The sequence below is a fragment of the Lithobates pipiens genome, unplaced genomic scaffold, assembly GCF_037356315.1.
Source record: "Lithobates pipiens isolate NorthernLeopardFrog02 unplaced genomic scaffold, aLitPip1_a1.2 Scaffold_13, whole genome shotgun sequence".
NCBI lineage: Eukaryota > Metazoa > Chordata > Amphibia > Anura > Ranidae > Lithobates > Lithobates pipiens.
In genome coordinates this window covers 267,461,039-267,478,404 of record NW_027507718.1, presented here as the reverse complement: position 1 = coordinate 267,478,404, position 17,366 = coordinate 267,461,039, and the positions used below count along the sequence as shown (strand labels likewise).

The 17,366-nt window shown below is 47.6% G+C and overlaps 1 protein-coding gene across 2 annotated transcripts in view; it reads right to left on the bottom strand.

Moving 5' to 3' along the window:
• Nucleotides 1–10,099, bottom strand: part of METAP1 (methionyl aminopeptidase 1) — a 69,959-nt gene extending 59,860 nt beyond the window's left edge. Inside the window, exon 1 of one of the 2 annotated variants that reach the window (XM_077476588.1) lies at nt 9,775–10,099. In XM_077476588.1, coding sequence (XP_077332714.1) covers nt 9,775–10,067 — 293 coding nt within the window. In that variant the 5' untranslated portion in view covers nt 10,068–10,099. The remainder of the gene's footprint in view (nt 1–9,774) is intronic. The other variant, XM_077476589.1, reaches the window with a different exon arrangement.
• Nucleotides 10,100–17,366: the final 7,267 nt, after the last annotated feature.

The following is a 17,366-nucleotide window of genomic DNA, read 5'->3' as shown; positions in this document are numbered from 1 at the left end:
AATTATAAGTACAAACAAGCACAACTTGTTTTAGTTTTGATGTGTGGTGCCTGGGTCTGTCATTGATTTGTACATGGCTAGTAGTACAAACACCTTTCTGGCAAACACTATAACCACCTGCACCATTAGACAGCCCTAGATATGTAAATGAGGTCCTATTCCCATCTGGTGATTCCTCCAGGTAGTGCCGGTTCACACTACCGCGACTTGTCAGGCGACTTAGCCGCCTGACAAGTCGCGCTCCGTTCTGTACTACGGAACCGTTCTAATAGGAGCGACTCAAGTCGCTCCGACTTAGAAAAAGGTTCCTGTAGTATTTTCGGGGCGACTTCAGGCGACTTGCATTGACTTCTATACAGAAGTCATTTTGCAAGTCGCCGCTGAAATCGTGTGCAGGTCGCGTCTGTGAGACGCGCTGCAAGTCACGTCGCCCCTGTGTGAACGGGGGCTAACACTTTGGATTAATGTACACAGAATGTTTTTACAACCTCTCCTGAACGATTTAACTTGACAGATAATCCACGTTTAAAATGTCCATTCCTGTCCCAGCATGACGACACTCATTCATCACACTGTACAAAGACAAAAAAAAAAAAAAAAACACACACACAACAAGATAGGACCAAGGAACCCCACCCTTCTATGTGCACAACAGAGGGAATGGTTCTGTAGTCCTCAGATATAACGAGATGTAGTCCTTGTACAAATAGGTAACAAAAAAAAAAAAGTGTATATGTATGTATATATATATATATATATATATATATATATATATATATATATATATATATATATATATATATATATATATATATATATATATATATATATATATCGTATATACTCGAGTATAGGCCGACCCGAATATAAGCCGAGGCCCCCAATTTACCCCCAAAAAAACTGGCAAACTTATTGACTCGTGTATAAGCCGAGGGTGAGACATGCCTGTCCATCCCTGTGTGTCCGTCCATCCCTGTGTGTCCGTCCATCCCTGTGTGTCCGTCCATCCCTGTGTGTCCGTCCATCCCTGTGTGTCCGTCCATCCCTGTGTGTCCGTCCATCCCTGTGTGTCCGTCCATCCCTGTGTGTCCGTCCATCCCTGTGTGTGTGTGTCCATCCATCCATCCCTGTGTGTGTCCATCCATCCATCCATCCCTGTGTGTGTCCATCCATCCATCCCTGTGTGTGTGTGTGTCCATCCATCCATCCCTGTGTGTGTGTGTGTCCATCCATCCATCCATCCCTGTGTGTGTGTCTCCATCCATCCGCGTGTGTGTGTGTCTCCATCCGTGTGTGTGTGTGTGTGTGTCTCCATCCGTGTGTGTGTGTGTGTGTGTCTCCATCCGTGTGTGTGTGTGTGTCTCTCCATCCGTGTGTGTGTGTGTGTCTCTCCATCCGTGTGTGTGTGTGTGTCTCCATCCGTGTGTGTGTGTGTGTCTCCATCCGTGTGTGTGTGTGTGTCTCCATCCGTGTGTGTGTGTGTGTCTCCATCCGTGTGTGTGTGTGTGTGTGTGTGTGTGTGTGTGTGTGTGTGTGTGTGTGTGTGTGTGTGTGTGTGTGTGTGTGTGTCCAGCCTACCTGTGTCCCGAGCCTCCGTCCCGTGCCTTGCCTCCTTGCCTCCGTCCCGTGCCGTGCCTTGCCTCCTTGCCTCCGTCCCGTGCCGTGCCGTGCCTTGCCTCCGTCCCGTGCCTTGCCAGGATCGCCGCTCTTCGTCGGCGCCTCGGCGGCCATTCTAAAATTCAAAAGCCGCGCCTCCGCCTTCGCCTGTGATAGGCGGAACACTGAATTTCCCAGCAGCCTGTGTTCCGCCTATCACGGACATCGTCTCATCCTCGTACTACGGACGAGGATGAGACGATGTCCGTGATAGGCGGAACACAGGCTGCTGGGAAATTCAGTGTTCCGCCTATCACAGGCGAAGGCGGAGGCGGAGGCGCGGCGTTTGAAGGGTAGAATGTCCGCTGTCTGTCTGCTCGACACGCTGATCGAGCAGGCAGACAGCGATGACTCGAGTATAAGCCGAGGGGGGCACTTTCAGCCTCAAAAAAGAGGCTGAAAATCTCGGCTTATACTCGAGTATATACGGTATACATATACACATACATATACATACACACACATATATACACACACACACATACATACACAAAAATGTTTTGTACATTTAAAGATAGGACAAATGTCATTGGAAAGTTCTTCAAAATTCTGTTTGCTTTTAACATTCAGTTTTGGATTGAAGGCAAATGTCACAAACAAAAACATACACTGTTACAAATTCGTCATTCGAAAAAATGTTTTCCATTGCTTTGACCCTATTAATGAAATCTAATTTATTTATTTTTTTTGAGGAAGGTTTGATTTTTCTAAGAAAATTCTACTAGTGTAAAGGCAGCTTAAAGTAGAACTTCACCTGAAAGGGGAAGATCACCTTGTTTGCGTCTCTTCCATAAAAATAAAAAATAAAAATAAAAAAAACACACCTTCCAATAATTAAAGTGAAGGGGGGGGGGGGGAGCAGGTACTAGGGGGTGCAACGGATCGGCACACACCACGATCCGCTCTGTAATCTCGGCCTTAGGAAAGGCCGCGGCTTTGACCTAGTTCGAGCGGCAGGCATCTTGGTGCACCCGTCTGCGTTTATAATGTGATCGCTCTGTCAAATGATGGAGCGATCACCTGTAAACAAACCGGCATCATGACGATGTCGGTTCCTCTCTCCCCTCTCTGTACAGATCTGTACAGTGGAGGGGAGAAATCGGATGGCAGCAGCACTGTGAAAAGTGCAGTCACAGCCATCCCTGCCAATACCCAGCCATACTCGGCGATACCCATCCATGCTCAGCCAATATTACATTGGGGGAGGCGACGTGGATATTACAGTGGGGGAGATTGTGGATATTACAGTGGGGACTATATGGTGGTGGCATTTTCACAGGTTTTTGCAAATTCAATTATTATTTGCCGATCCGAAAAATGATCCGATCCGTGACTCTGATCCGAGGAACGATCCATACGTTTTTTGATCCGTTGCACCCCTAGCAGGTACCCTCTCCCACTTTGGGTCGGATGCGCGGCTGCGATCTGAGCTGAAGTTCGCACCCCCCCCCCCCCAGCTTTCTGGGTCACATCACAGGTTCCAGAAGTCTGCAGGACCATTCAGCACCATTCATTGAAAAATCAGCTTGGGTGAGGACATCAATGGATCACAGGACAGGCAAGTGTCTATTAAAAGTCAGCAGCTACAGTATCTGTAGCTGCCGACTTAATTTTCTGGGGGAGATTGGAGCTCCTCTAAGTGATAGCAGCACAGGCAGAGGAAGTTATCAGCTCACATTTCTACTAAGATCAATAGGTTTTTTTTGTTTTTAAACAAAAATCTGATTTAAAGTGGTTGTAAACCCTGTACAGCCACTTTAAAACTACAGGCAAGCCTATAATTAGGCTTACCTGTAGCAGTACTGGATATCTCCTAAACCTGCACGGTTTAGGAGAAAACCCTGTATTTGCATGTGCCGATGTCATGCGGCACATGCCCACATAAGCCAACTGAAGCAATGGCACGTACGTTCCGTTGCTTCAGTTGCACTGTGCCATTCCCTGCAGCTCCCGCGCATGCATGGGAGTGACGTCAACACTGCTCCGGCCAATCACAGCGCTGGAGCCACGATACCCGGAAGCAACCTCTAGGATTGATGTTGCCGGCTGGGGGGGGGGGGGGGGGGGGCTTCGTTTTCAGGCAAGTAATTATGCCTTTATCTTGCAGAGTTCCAGCCCCTCCAGGAGGGTTTACAACCACTTTAACAAAATGCTTTTAATTTTATATTTAACAGACCAAAGGGTACAGTTTTGTCTTTAGCTATACATCACTCAGAGGGCATGGTAAAGTGGATCTGGATCTTAAAATTCTTACATCACAGAGGGCGGGCTTCTACTTCTATGCTATTTTCTGGGCTGGCCTAAAAAATGACATCTGCATCAGATCTCACAATGCACCCAGGATCTGCTGCGCTCTACGCAACATCTGCTCAAAAAGTATTCTAATTAAAGCAGGATAAAACCCAATGATTTACTGGTTTCCAAAACAGTTGCATTTGAGACATGCCTCTGTTGGTGACAAACACCCTAGAAACTGACCATTATCTCCCAACTGAACTCTCATGCCCTGAGATTGCCGATGTCATAGTTGATCACATGTTGAGCAGCAAGATAACTGCAGATCTAGAGGCCAAGATGGCACTTCAACTGTAAGGCCTCATATACACTGCTGTTGGTAAAGGGACCTTTAGACCCCATTCACACATGAGTGTAGCGTTGTCAGGCAGAAAATCGCGCAATTTTACCGTGATTTTTACAGCATTTTGCCACGATTTTGTGCAGGTCAAAAGGTCACCAATGTAAAAAGCAGAAAAACACCCAAATCTGCCTAAAAAATAGTTCCAGAACATATTTGAGCTTCTGGCTTCCCCTCCAGCATTTTGTAGCTGCAGGCTTCAAGCTATAAAACGGCCAGGTGTAAATGTGGGCATTTTTTTTTCAGCTGCCCATGAACTTTCCTCTAGGTTATCAGTACATGTACACAGGGTCGTTTATAGATGTTTCTAGGCAGTTGAAGCATTTTTTGTAAATCAAATAAAAATGCGTTCAAGACTGATGTTCAGAGGCATTTGAAACGCCAAACGGCTGTAACAGCTTGTAAACGCAGTAACACGTGTTTAATTTACAGGCGTTTATAATTTAACTATTCGAAGAGGAAAAATGCTTCTAAATTGCAAACGTGGCATGTAAACGTGGCAAAACAGAAGTTTTTAAACGTTGTTTACTATCAGTCAAGTTAAATCATTCAGGGGAGGTTGTAAAACGTCTGTATAGGTCAAGCTATGTCAATTTTTGCCAGATCTTGGTCTTAAACTCTGAAATCTCCCTGGAAGATGCTGGCTATGTCACCAGTCCATGGGGGAAAAGCAGAAGAGGCATGTATATAAAAAGTGATTTTATTTTGAAAAAGCTAAACATAAATTCCAGGTATGGATATTTTATACACAGTTACATTGATCCAGCTTGGACCAATGTAACTACGTATATACTATACCTGTCCGATCACCTGGAAGCTGGAAATCACTGAAATCGACACATCGACTCCAGAGATAACCATTAACTTCAGGGTCCTGTGCCAAGTGGCTGCCCTGCTGCTTACTGAACATAGAAGGTAGCACACTCTGAACAGATTCCATTTGGAGAACACTTTGCAGCTCTATAAATTCAAAACTTTCTCAGATTGGTAGAGGTGGAAATCATGACATAACGACCCCGCCTCTCCCCCTTGTCCAATTAGAACTTTTTACAAATCACAGAGAAGATGCAAAGGGATCTCTGAATGGCACCTGTGCCAAGTGGGCAACCTCCTGTGTTCACAATGTAGAAGTGCAGCCACCTGGCAAAGGAACTGGAAGGTAGTGGAGATCTCAGAGATAGGGATGTCTATTTCAGTGATTTTCAGCTTGTGGAGGATCAGCCAAGTATGGTATATACATATTAACATTGATCCAAGCTGGACCAATGTAGCTGAATTTAAGACATTCATACTTTGAATCCTACTTTTTCTGCTTATAGCTATAGAAAAAAAAGATGCAAACTTCAAAAGGGGTGAAAGGTCAATTTTATAGCAGATATTTACCAGAAAACAAAAATTCCATTCGTAATGTTCCTCGAACTATCCTGTAACAAAATTGCATTTTTTTTCCCCAGGAAGCTAGAGCCGTTTTAGGATGGTACTCACCGCCCCTTTCTTGCCTAGATGAAAATGTGGTCTTGGCCTGCAGCCTTTTAGGAAAACATCCTAGGAGGCTATAGGACTAGTCTCCCTATAATCAGCAGTCTTGTGCATGCACAGTATGGGGGCCTGCTGTGAGTCATCAGGAAAGTGACAGTTGGCTCCTGCAGTCAAGATGAGTAGCCATGTCAAGCATAGGCTGCATGGGAAAACTAAGCTGGAAACAATGGACTGGTAGGTTTGTTTGTTTTTTAATGCAGAACAAAACCCTCCTATCCTTACAGTCAAGGAAGCCGCCATCTCACCCTCTGTTTAATCTGTAGTTGCCATGGTGCTGCACATGAGACCAGTTATGACACCATCTTATGGCTTGACAATTCAGTTGAGAGTACAAGCAACTGACAGTCATCATTCACAGCATACCTATAATGTAGTCATAATGAAAAATAGTCACAGTCTACAGCCACCAACCCCCAAACCAACCGCATCCTGCATTCCTTTCTGAATCTTCCGCCATTAATTTGAAATTTGGCATAACCCCATGTGCACACTTCTTGTTCACACGTGCATACTACAACATAGGCCCATGCGAGGGCCATGTTTGCTCGCACAGGGATGTACAGGCATTCCATGCATTCCCATTCAGTCAGTCCTATTCATGTCAATTGGGATGCAGCGACTTCACAGACCCATATGTGGAAACTGTACTCAAGGCCGTGCACCCATACAGCTTTCAAATTGGGAGCAATGGCTGCGTCCACGCGCCACGCACCCCCATGCAGGCAAAATGTATTCTGTAGTACACATGTGTGAACAAGGCCTAACTGAAGGCAGAGTCTGCAGGAGCCAGACCATTGCACCCGTGATCCATTAATTGCATCTTCAATGCTGTGCAGATTGAAAAACCAAAATATAAATGCACTCCATTTATTCATCAATATGGGTGCTTTTTTGTGCATTACAAAATTTTTTTTTTTTAAATGTTCCCATGACTGGCGAAGTTCCTCCAAGAACATACACAAAGCTAATTAAAAGAAGTATAGCCAAAGCTATTTTGTGGGTCCCAGGAGGGAACTTACTTTTGCACTCCTGTGACCCAGAATCAGCTGACAGAGGGCTAAAGCCTGCTGTCATGACAGACTCTGGAAGGATCCCACCCAGATGTCATTGTCATGCAGTGAGAGCTGGAGCCAGCTGGGCCCCCCCCCCCCTCTCTCCAGTCTTGTGCTCCAGTGAGTGGTGAAGGGGCAGAGTGGAGAGTGGTAAACGACAGTCCCTGCTCTCTGCTCCGAAAAGACTGAGAACTGAGTGATCAGTGGTCATGCGATTGCTCGGTTCTTGGGTTGGTGTGGGAAAGCTGCAGCATCAGACTAATGCTGCAGAATGGAGGAGAGTATGTTTGTTTTTTCAACCCCAAACTTCAGGGCTGGTTCACAACAGATGCAGTCCAGTTTGTTTGTTTGTTTTTGAAGGATAAAGTTCACCTTTTTAAAAAGATAATAAACGCACACATGGTGTTTTCAGGTAAAAAGTAGTAATAAAGTTTTATGCAGGACTCCTGCAGACTGTGTGTAAGCCGCAAAAGCTGCCTGTACTTGTAGTTTCCCAGTCACAAAACTTAATCTCTGAATGAATGACATCCAAGTTTTCTTTTTATTTAAAAAGTGAGAGCCGGGGGGGGGGTGGTGGTATAGGGTTGGAGACCCCTAACTCGCTTTCACTAGCGGCTGGGAGTTGCTGCAGGAGTGGGAACAAGTTACATGTTCCTCCCTAAAAACAGCTGGAACATATAAAAGGTGAACTTAACCTTAAAAGTGGTTATAACCCCTATTTTTTAAAAGAGCACATCACACCAGTGTGAACCTGACCTCAATCTGCATCAAACACACATGAACAGTGTTTTCCATGGATTCCAACGACCTTGGTTCTCACCAGCACAGTCAAAAGGTAGAAAACACTGCATTTTTTCTGTATGGAATGAGGCAAAACACATCAAAAATGCACTGGAACACACATGTCCTGAATTTAAATGGAGAAAAGGGATATTGGGGAGGGGGAGAACACATTTACATGAGCACTGTGCTTATTTTTGTGTGCATCTAAACGCAACACTATAATAACAAGCCTATACACACACCTGTAAAAATATGCACTGTGTTTAGCTGCACGGAAAAAAGAAAAAAAAAAAAAAAAAAAGTGGAGGCCTTTTTGCTCAAGGCCACACAGATTTTATGGGAAAGCACACAAACATGTAGCCATTCATGTGAATGAAAACTACATGTCTAAACGCTGTACGTATCTAAATGTGATTACTTGAGGTGGGCATCTTCTGCCAGCAAGAACCTGTGTTTGTGTGAATGGACTCCTAATGAGGTGACAAACATGATTATTCTTGTTTAGACTTAAAATCAGAGCTGTCTGGAATGGTAATAAAGAAGAATGGGGCTTTATGACTTGGTTTCTCTGATGGCTGTTATGGTAATCAAATAGAATGGTTCTTGATGACTAGGTTTCTCTGATGGCTGGAATGGTAAAGTAGAATGGGGCTTGATGACTAGGTCTAGGTTTCTCTGATGTCTGGAATGGTAATAAAGTAGAATGGGGCTTGATGACTAGTTCTAGGTTTCTCTGATGGTTGGAATGGTAAAGTAGAATGGGGCTTGATGACTAGGTCTAGGTTTCTCTGATGTCTGGAATGGTAATAAAGAAGAATGGGGCTTGATGACTAGGTCTCTCTGATGTCTGGAATGGTAATAAAGAAGAATGGGGCTTGATGACTAGGTCTCTCTGATGTCTGGAACGATAATAAAATAGAATGGTTCTCGATGACTAAGCCTCTCTGATGTCTGGAATGGTAATAAAATAGAATGGTTCTTGACGACTAGGTTTCTCCGATGGCTGGAATGGTAATAAAGTAGAATGGGGCTTGATCACTAGGGTTCTCTGATGGTTGGAATGGTAAAGTAGAATGGTTCTTGATGACTAGGTCTAGGTCTCTCAGATGTCTGGAATGGTAAAGTAGACTGGGGCTTGATGACTAGATCTAGGTTTCTCTGATGTCTGGAATGGTAATACAGTACAATGGGGCTTGATGACTAGGTTTAAGTCTCTCTGATGTCTGGAATGGTAATAAAGTAGACTGGGGCTTGATGACTAGGTCTAGGTTTCTCTAATGTCTGGAATGGTAATAAAATAGAATGGTTCTTGATGACTAGGTCTAAGTCTCTCTGATGTCTGGAATGGTAATAAAATAGAATGGTTCTTGATGACTAGGTTTCTCTGATGGCTGGAATGGTAATAAAGTAGAATAGGGCTTGATCACTAGGTTTCTTTGATGGTTGGAATGGTAAACTAGAATGGTTCTTGATGACTAGGTCTAGGTCTCTCTGATGTCTGGAATGGTAATACAGTAGAATGGGGCTTGATGACTAGTTCTAAGTCTCTCTGATGTCTGGAATGGTAATAAAGTAGAATGGTTCTTGATGACTAGGTCTAGGCCTCTCTGATGTCTGGAATGGTAATAAAATAGAATGGTTCTTGATGACTAGGTTTCTCTGATGGCTGGAATGGTAATAAAGTAGAATAGGGCTTGATCACTAGGTTTCTTTGATGGTTGGAATGGTAAACTAGAATGGTTCTTGATGACTAGGTCTAGGTCTCTCTGATGTCTGGAAAGGTAATAAAGTAGAATGGTTCTCGATGACTATGTGTATGTTTGACATCCCTTCCCCAGCACTGATGGCCGGGTACAGTACACTGACTGCATGCACACGGGAAGTAGATGACATTCACACGAGTTGTCAGCAGGAAGTAAAAGGAGGATGAGCTCCATAGAATGTCATCTATGATCACTGAGCCTCACATGTGCTCCTTCCTCTATAAGGTCAGCCTGTGATGAGCACATGGGGAGCTGTCTGTTATCCGCACATACAGGAGCTGTCTGCCCACATCTAATACACACCAAGCAATACACAGCCCCCCTCCGCCTGCCATAAGACAAGTACCTGCGAGCAGAAATACGAGCCGTGGATGCCCAGCTTGATGCAGGTCGGACACTGCAGCTTGGCCTCGCTGGTGCAGTCCGCCGTCTCGCACACTCTGCTCTCCACCGCCGCCATGCTTCACCCGGTAGCGCCCACAGGACAGCTGGGAGGAGACGACGAGAAGGCGTGGTGGAGATGCTGGGCGGAGCTGTGACCGGCCTGATAAATGGAGAGTGACGTTCTATGACAACAAGGAACGAGTCACACCGCCGTACAACGTGCTGGAGCTCGAAGAGCAGCCAGTCTCCGCCCATAGGTGCCGGCTTCGGGGGGGGGGGGAGGAGCTGCGGCCCATATAGAGGGCAAGTAAAGGGAATGTGTACGATCAGAGTGGGCGGGGCTGTATGGTATGCTATGTCTGTACTGGAGAATTCCTGAACGAGGGTTCAATTGCCATCGCTGACTCGGTGTACAGTGTGAGTAAAACACAGAGCAATGTACACCATCACAGGCCTCATGTACACAGGACGTTACAAAACACGAGCTGCATAGCCAGTACCAACGCCAGGAAAAAGCGGCTGTAAAAACGTACTTTTAGAAGCGTTTTTTCATTGGCGTTAATGCGCTTTGGCCACGTTAGCGTTTAGCAGCATTTCTCTGCCCTCTTCTATTTTCCTCTCCTAAATCCAATTACTACAGCTTAACCAATTAAGGACCAGCAGGTTGGCGCCCCTGGGCAAATCAATATAGCTGTACGTTGGGTGCATGGCCGCCTGGGGGGCACGTGTGCCTGCTGCTGACGCACCCGTGGCAATCAGATGTCCTCACCCCTCGTGGAGCTCTTTTCCGTTCCAGAGAGAGGATATCCAAACATTAGTTGCACCAACAGTACACATAGGTACACCCCCCCCCCCCTTAACCCCTTCACTCCCTTTCACTGTCACCAAGTGCAGTTTTCCAATTTTTTACTGATCACTGTACTGGTGTCACTTAGGGCAGTTAGTAGGCCCAGGTAGCTTTAAGGTACCCCCCCTCTAAACCCCCCCCATAAAGTTTTAACCCCTTGATCACCCCCTGTCAGCCCTTGCATCTCTGAGCTGGCCGCTTAGTGTCGGCTAATTGCCAGCGCCTATCTCTCCACAGCTACTCACTTGTTGATGATATCCTGTTTGTCAGACCTGCCTACTTAAGCCGCCCAGCCCAGAAGATCTCTGCCTTCGCCTAAGTCAACACCACAGAGACTATCTCCTGCGTTCCTGTTTAAAGACTTGATTGGCTGATATCCCTTCTCTTCTGACTCCAGATCCTGCTTATTGTTCCACTACACTGATCCCTGACTCTCTGGCTTGGCTTACTATCCGTTCTAGTTACCGAATGTTTTGATACATTTGTTCTATTTATTTTTATTCTTCAACAAGTGTGATCTAACTGTACTTCTGTCTCGGTCTGATTTCATGGTTTCTGACAGTAGGCGAAGGCCATGAATCCAGAAGATACAGTCAATCCACTTGTTGGTAATATTTTTTACAGATTGGATGTGCAGGATCACCGCATGGATCACTTTGCCATATCGTTACAAATGCTCCTGAGTCGCACGGCTCACCTGGAACCTCCCACCGTGGCTGCTCCGGTACAACCTGTGTTGCAGGCAGTCCCTGCTGCTGCTCCAGTCTGCAGACACCCACCTCGAGTATTACCTCTATTAGAGGTATGTCTGGTTTTGCTCCGCTTCCCAAGCAATTTGGGGGCAATCCAGTCCAATGCAGAGGGTTTCTCAACCAGGTTGAGATATACTTTGAGATGCTGCCCCAGGCGTTTCCCACAGACAGAAGCAAAGTAGGTTTTGTGATAGCTTTGCTTTCTGAGAGAGCCTTGGCCTGGACAAACCATCTATGGGAGACACAAAAACCTGTTGTCTTGGGTTACCCTGATTTTGTGGCCTCCTTTAAAAGAGTATTTGACATTCCCACACGCTCCGCTCCTGCTGCCAAGTGCCTCATGTCCATCAAACAGAGTACGAGAACTGTTGCAAATTATGCCATTCAATTCCGTATTCTGGCAGCAGAGGTTGCTTGGAACAATAAGGCCCTCATGGCTGCATTTTCTCGTGGTCTCTCAGATACCATCAAGGATGAGCTAGCAGCCTGAGATATACCCACTGAGCTGGAAAAGTTGATCACATTTGCCATCCTCATTGACTCCAGACCCAGAGAAAGACTCTCTTTTAAGGAGCGCTTGCAGAAGCCTCCTGTACGTTTGTCTCTGAGCTTTGCAGTCCAACCCGTGCCTCCCTCACCTCCCATGCCTCCTGATACCGAGTCAGTCAGTGAAGATGAACCCATGCACTTGGGTTTCACACGTCTCTCTGCGGATGGGAGAACCTTTTGGAGGAGGGAGCGATTGTGCCTTTATTGTGGCCAGGCTGATAGAATAGGTAATAACACACGTTCAATATATGTTCAAGATATTGGTGGCCCCTTACTTTTACCTAGCAATGTTTTTTCACCAGTGTTATTACCTATTCTATCAGCCTTGCCTTATGATATTAGTATTTTGTATGTTAACTAGTGATGGACGAACTTCCGACAGGGCTGACCGCGAACGCGGCCGATAGTTTGCGAAACGTAACGTTCACGGCGGGCCCAATTGACTTCAATGGGAGGCGAACTTTGCAAACCTACAGGTCAAATTTGCAGCCACAAAATAATTACTAGCTGTGCAAACATAGTCCCACCACATGGCCAATGACATAACACATGTATGAGGTGAATCTGGGATCGACAACTACAAGCATTCTTTTTTTATATGTGAAATTGTTGTGACAATTCAGGACTGTGGAGCGCATGAAGGCAATGGAGGAGAGGGAAGGTCAGGGTAGGCAAAGAAGAGGGTGCAGGAGATGATCACCAGCAGCATGACATACAGCAATGACACCTGCACCGTGATAGAGTGATCTGACACCAGCACCGTGATAGAGAGCACTGACATCAGCAGCGTGACATAAAGCACTGACACCAGCACCGTGATATACAGCACTGACAGCAGCACTGTGATAGAGAGCACTGACATCAGCAGCGTGACATACAGCAATGACACCTGCACCGTGATAGAGTGATCTGACACCAGCACCGTGATAGAGAGCACTGACATCAGCAGCGTGACTTAAAGCACTGACACCAGCACCGTGATATACAGCACTGACACCAGCACCGTGATAGAGAGCACTGACATCAGCAGCGTGACATAAAGCACTCACACCAGCACCGTGATATACAGCACTGACACCAGCACCGTGATATACAGCACTGACACCTGCACCGTAAGCAGCCCCAGGAGGAAGTCAGCATAGCACAGGGATGGTGGGAGCCCCTCATAATGAGCATAGCACAGGGATGGTGGGAGCCCCTCATAATATGCACAGCAGAGGTACAGCCCCAGGAGGAAGTCAGCACAGCACAGGGATGGTGGGAGCCCCTCATAATAAGCAGCCCCAGGAGGATGTCAGCATAGCACAGGGATGGTAGGAGCCCCTCATAATAAGCAGCCCCAGGAGGAAGTCAGCACAGGGATGGTGGGAGCCCCTCATAATAAGCAGCCCCAGGAGGATGTCAGCATAGCACAGGGATGGTGGGAGCCCCTCATAATAAGCAGCCCCCAGGAGGAAGTCAGCACAGCACAGGGATGGTGGGAGCCCCTCATAATGAGCATAGCACAGGGATGGTGGGAGCCCCTCATAATATGCACAGCAGAGGTACAGCCCCAGGAGGAAGTCAGCACAGCACAGGGATGGTGGGAGCCCCTCATAATGAGCATAGCACAGGGATGGTGGGAGCCCCTTATAATATGCACAGCAGAGGTACAACCCCAGGAGGAAGTCAGCACAGCACAGGGATGGTGGGAGCCCCTCATAATAAGCAGCCCCAGGAGGAAGTCAGCACAGCACAGGGATGGTGGGAGCCCCTCATAATGAGCATAGCACAGGGATGGTGGGAGCCCCTCATAATATGCACTCCAGAGGTACAGCCCCAGGAGGAAGTCAGCACAGCACAGGGATGGTGGGAGCCCCTCATAATAAGCAGCCCTAGGAGGAAGTCAGCACAGCACAGGGATGGTGGGAGCCCCTCATAATAAGCAGCCCCAGTAGAAATATGACACCGCTCAACCTCTCCAAACAGGAGGGTACGGGCATATAGTACGGTGTGCTTTTTTTGGACAAGGAAGTGAGCCAAATGAAGAAAGAAGGTCTGTGTGCTCAATTAAAAAAATTGTTTATAGACATATACATGGTCTACTGGTCACATGTGTTGAATTCCTCCGAGATCCATGCCTCATTCATTTTTAGAAATGTGAGGTAGTTAACACTGTCGTGAGCTAGGCAAGTACGCTTATCGGTCACGATCCCCCCTGCTGCGCTGAACGTCCTTTCGGACAGGACACTGGACGAGGGGCAAGCCAACAGTTTGATTGCAAATTGGGCAAGCTCTGGCCAGAGGTCAAGCCTGCCCACCCAGTAGTCCAGGGGTTCATCACTCCTCAGAGCGTCCACATCGGCCGTTAACCCGATGTAGTCGGACACCTGATGGTCTAGGCATTCCCCGATGCTGGATCTGGATGACACCTGTCGATGGGTCGGCTGAAAGAATGACCTCATATCCGAAGTCACCAACACATCTTCAAACCGGCCTCTTCTTGCAGGCACTGTTGGATTGGTACCCACAACTCCTTCTCTGGGAGTGGGAATTGCTCCTCTGCCAGCGCACGCAAAAGCAGAATGCAGCATTTCTTGAAGCAAGGCCTGGAAGTGCTCCATTCTGACAGCCCTCTGTGACGTCGGTAACATTTCCGCCATTTTGTGTTTGTACCGGGGGTCTAAGTACGTTGCCACCCAGTACTGGTCCTTAACCCTTATGCTTTTTATACGGAGGTCCCTATTAAAACACTGGAGCATGAAGGCCCCCATTTATACTAAACTGGAAGCAGTGTGGTGGCCTGGCTCCTGCTCATCATCCAGGATAATGTCGTCCTCTTCATTCTCCTCTCCCCATCCACGCACAACAACAGGGATCCCAGAAAGGTTTAAAGCATGCTCTTCTTGCTCCTCCTCATCCGCCCCGGCACCATCCTCCTCTGACTCCTCTTCAGACTCCTGTTGTTCACTTGTCTCAGATAGAGTAGCCCCCCCTGGGAATTCATCCAGCATTGCGACTTCCTCATCTTCCCGCTCCTGCTCCTCCACAGCTTGATCAATGACACGACGCAATGCACGCTCCATAAAGAAGGCATAAGGTACCATGTCACTGATGGCGCCATGGCTGCGACTGACCAGTTTGGTGATCTCAAATGGCCGCAGAAGTCTGCATGCGTCGCGCATGAGCAGCCACTGGCGCGGTGAAAAAAAACCCAGCTCCCCAGAACCTGTTCTGCCGCAGAGTTCATACAGGTAGACGTTAACTGCACTTTTCTGCTGGAGCAGCCTATCAAGCATATAGAAGGTTGAGTTCCATCACGTCGGGCAATCGCAAATAAGACGTCTGACCGGCAGATTGTGTCGCCGCTGAATGTCAGCAAGGCGAGCCATGGCCTTGTAAGATCTTCTGAAATGGGCCGAGATTTTCCTTGCCTGCCGCAAGATGTCCTGGACCCCAGGGTATTTGACAAGGAATCGCTGCACGACCAAGTTTAAGACGCGTGCCATGCATGGCACGTGCGTGATTTTGCCCTGTTTCAATGAGCTAAGCAGATTGGCACCGTTGTCACACACCACTTTACCAACTGTCAAATTGAGCGGTGTTAGCCACTGATCTGCCTGTGAACGCAAAGCTGAAAGGAGTGCCGGGCCAGTGTGGCTCTTGGCTTCCAGGCACAACAGACGCAGCACGGCATGGCAACGTCTCACCTGGCATGTTGAATAGGTTCTGGGGAGCTTGGGCGGCGCAGCGGAAGAGACGCTAGCAGCGGAAAAGGAGGAGTCAGCCGAGGAGGAGAAGAAGGAGGATGGAGTAGGAGGAGAAGAGCCAGGCCTGCATGCAATCCGTGGCGGTAAAACCAAATCTACACGGGTGCCACGGGTTACGTGCTTGACGGCCGTCAGAAGGTTCACCCAGTGGGCAGTAAAAGTGATATACCTTCCTTGCCCGTGTTTGCTCGACCACGTGTCTGTGGTCAGATGTATCTTGGCACTGACACTGTGTGCCAGAGATACATTCACTTGCCGCTGAACATGGCCATATAGCTCTGGGATGCCCTTCTCTGAGAAATACTTCCTTCCTTGGACCTTTCATTGTGGTGTTCCAATGGCCACAAATTTTCGAAAGGCCTTAGAGTCCACCAGTTTATATGGCAGTAGTTGGCGGGCTATGAGTTCTGACAAGCCAGCCGTCAACCGTTGGGCAAGATGGTTATCCGGCTTCAACATTTTTTTACGCTCAAACATTAGGCCCACGGAAGCCTGCCTTTTTGCAGAAAAACGTGAGCTTGGCGTGATGGAAGGTGGAGTGGAGGACAATTGTGAGGAGAGAGGAGAAGTAGAAGACGAGGCTGGACGGTGAGAGCCTGGAGTGTGGCTTTGTGTGTTCCGTTGCTCCCACTGGGCTCAGTGATGGCTGCTCATGTGCCTTCTTAAGGCGGTCGTCCCTAGGTGAATGTTGGGCTTACCGCGACTAATGCGTTGACTGCAAAGATTGCAGATGGCAACGCTATTGTCAGCAGCGGACACGTTAAAAAAAGCCCACACTGCGGAGCCATGTGCCGGTGTCCTGGGAGTGCCAGATGTGACCGTACATGGTTGATGACTCGCTCCTGATACATTTGCAGTCTGCTTTGTCCCTCCTGTGCAATGTAAGTTATTCCTGCTTCTCCTCCCTATCTGCTGGTCCATATCTCCCTCTGAACTCCCCTCCTCTTCTTCTCTTGTGGGCACCCACGTGACATCACTAGACACGTCATCATCGACGTCACCTTCCCCACCGCTATAAGTAGAGATCTCGGAGTAGGCAGCAACAGCGGGGACCAACCTCCTCTTTGAGCTGATCTGGGTACTGTCGTCAGACTGCTGAGTGGCGGTTGTTGTTACCTCCTCTTCCTGATCCAATACCAAGAGTGGCTGCGCATCAGAAATGTCTTGATATGGATCGGAAAATAATTCCTGTGACTCAAGCGGAAGGTATGTGGTGGTGGTGGTGTTGTTGGTGGTAGTGTCTTTGGGGGTGCACATAGCAGAGAGTGAAGAAGAGGCTGCAGATCGAGAGGATGAGGAGGGTGCAGAAGAGTAAGGCTGAGTGAGCCACTCAACCAAGTCTGGAGCGTCCTTTGAAGTAATTGAACGCACCTTCTGCAACTTCCCACTTTGGCTCAAGCCTGTTGCTCCTGCCCTACCCCTACCACCCCTGGGGAAGGGCCTGCCTCTTCCTCTGCCTGTCATTTTTTAAATGACCCTGTGACAAAACTCTCAGTCCCTATACTGATAAAGGACTGCTGCAGTATAGGGCAGCAGTCAGCAGTAGTGCACCTCAACCCTATGTATTGTGGACCTATACCAGTCCTTAAGGAATAGCAGACTGTACCTCACTCAACCCTATGTACTGTAGTACCCTATACCTTACCAGTCCTTATAA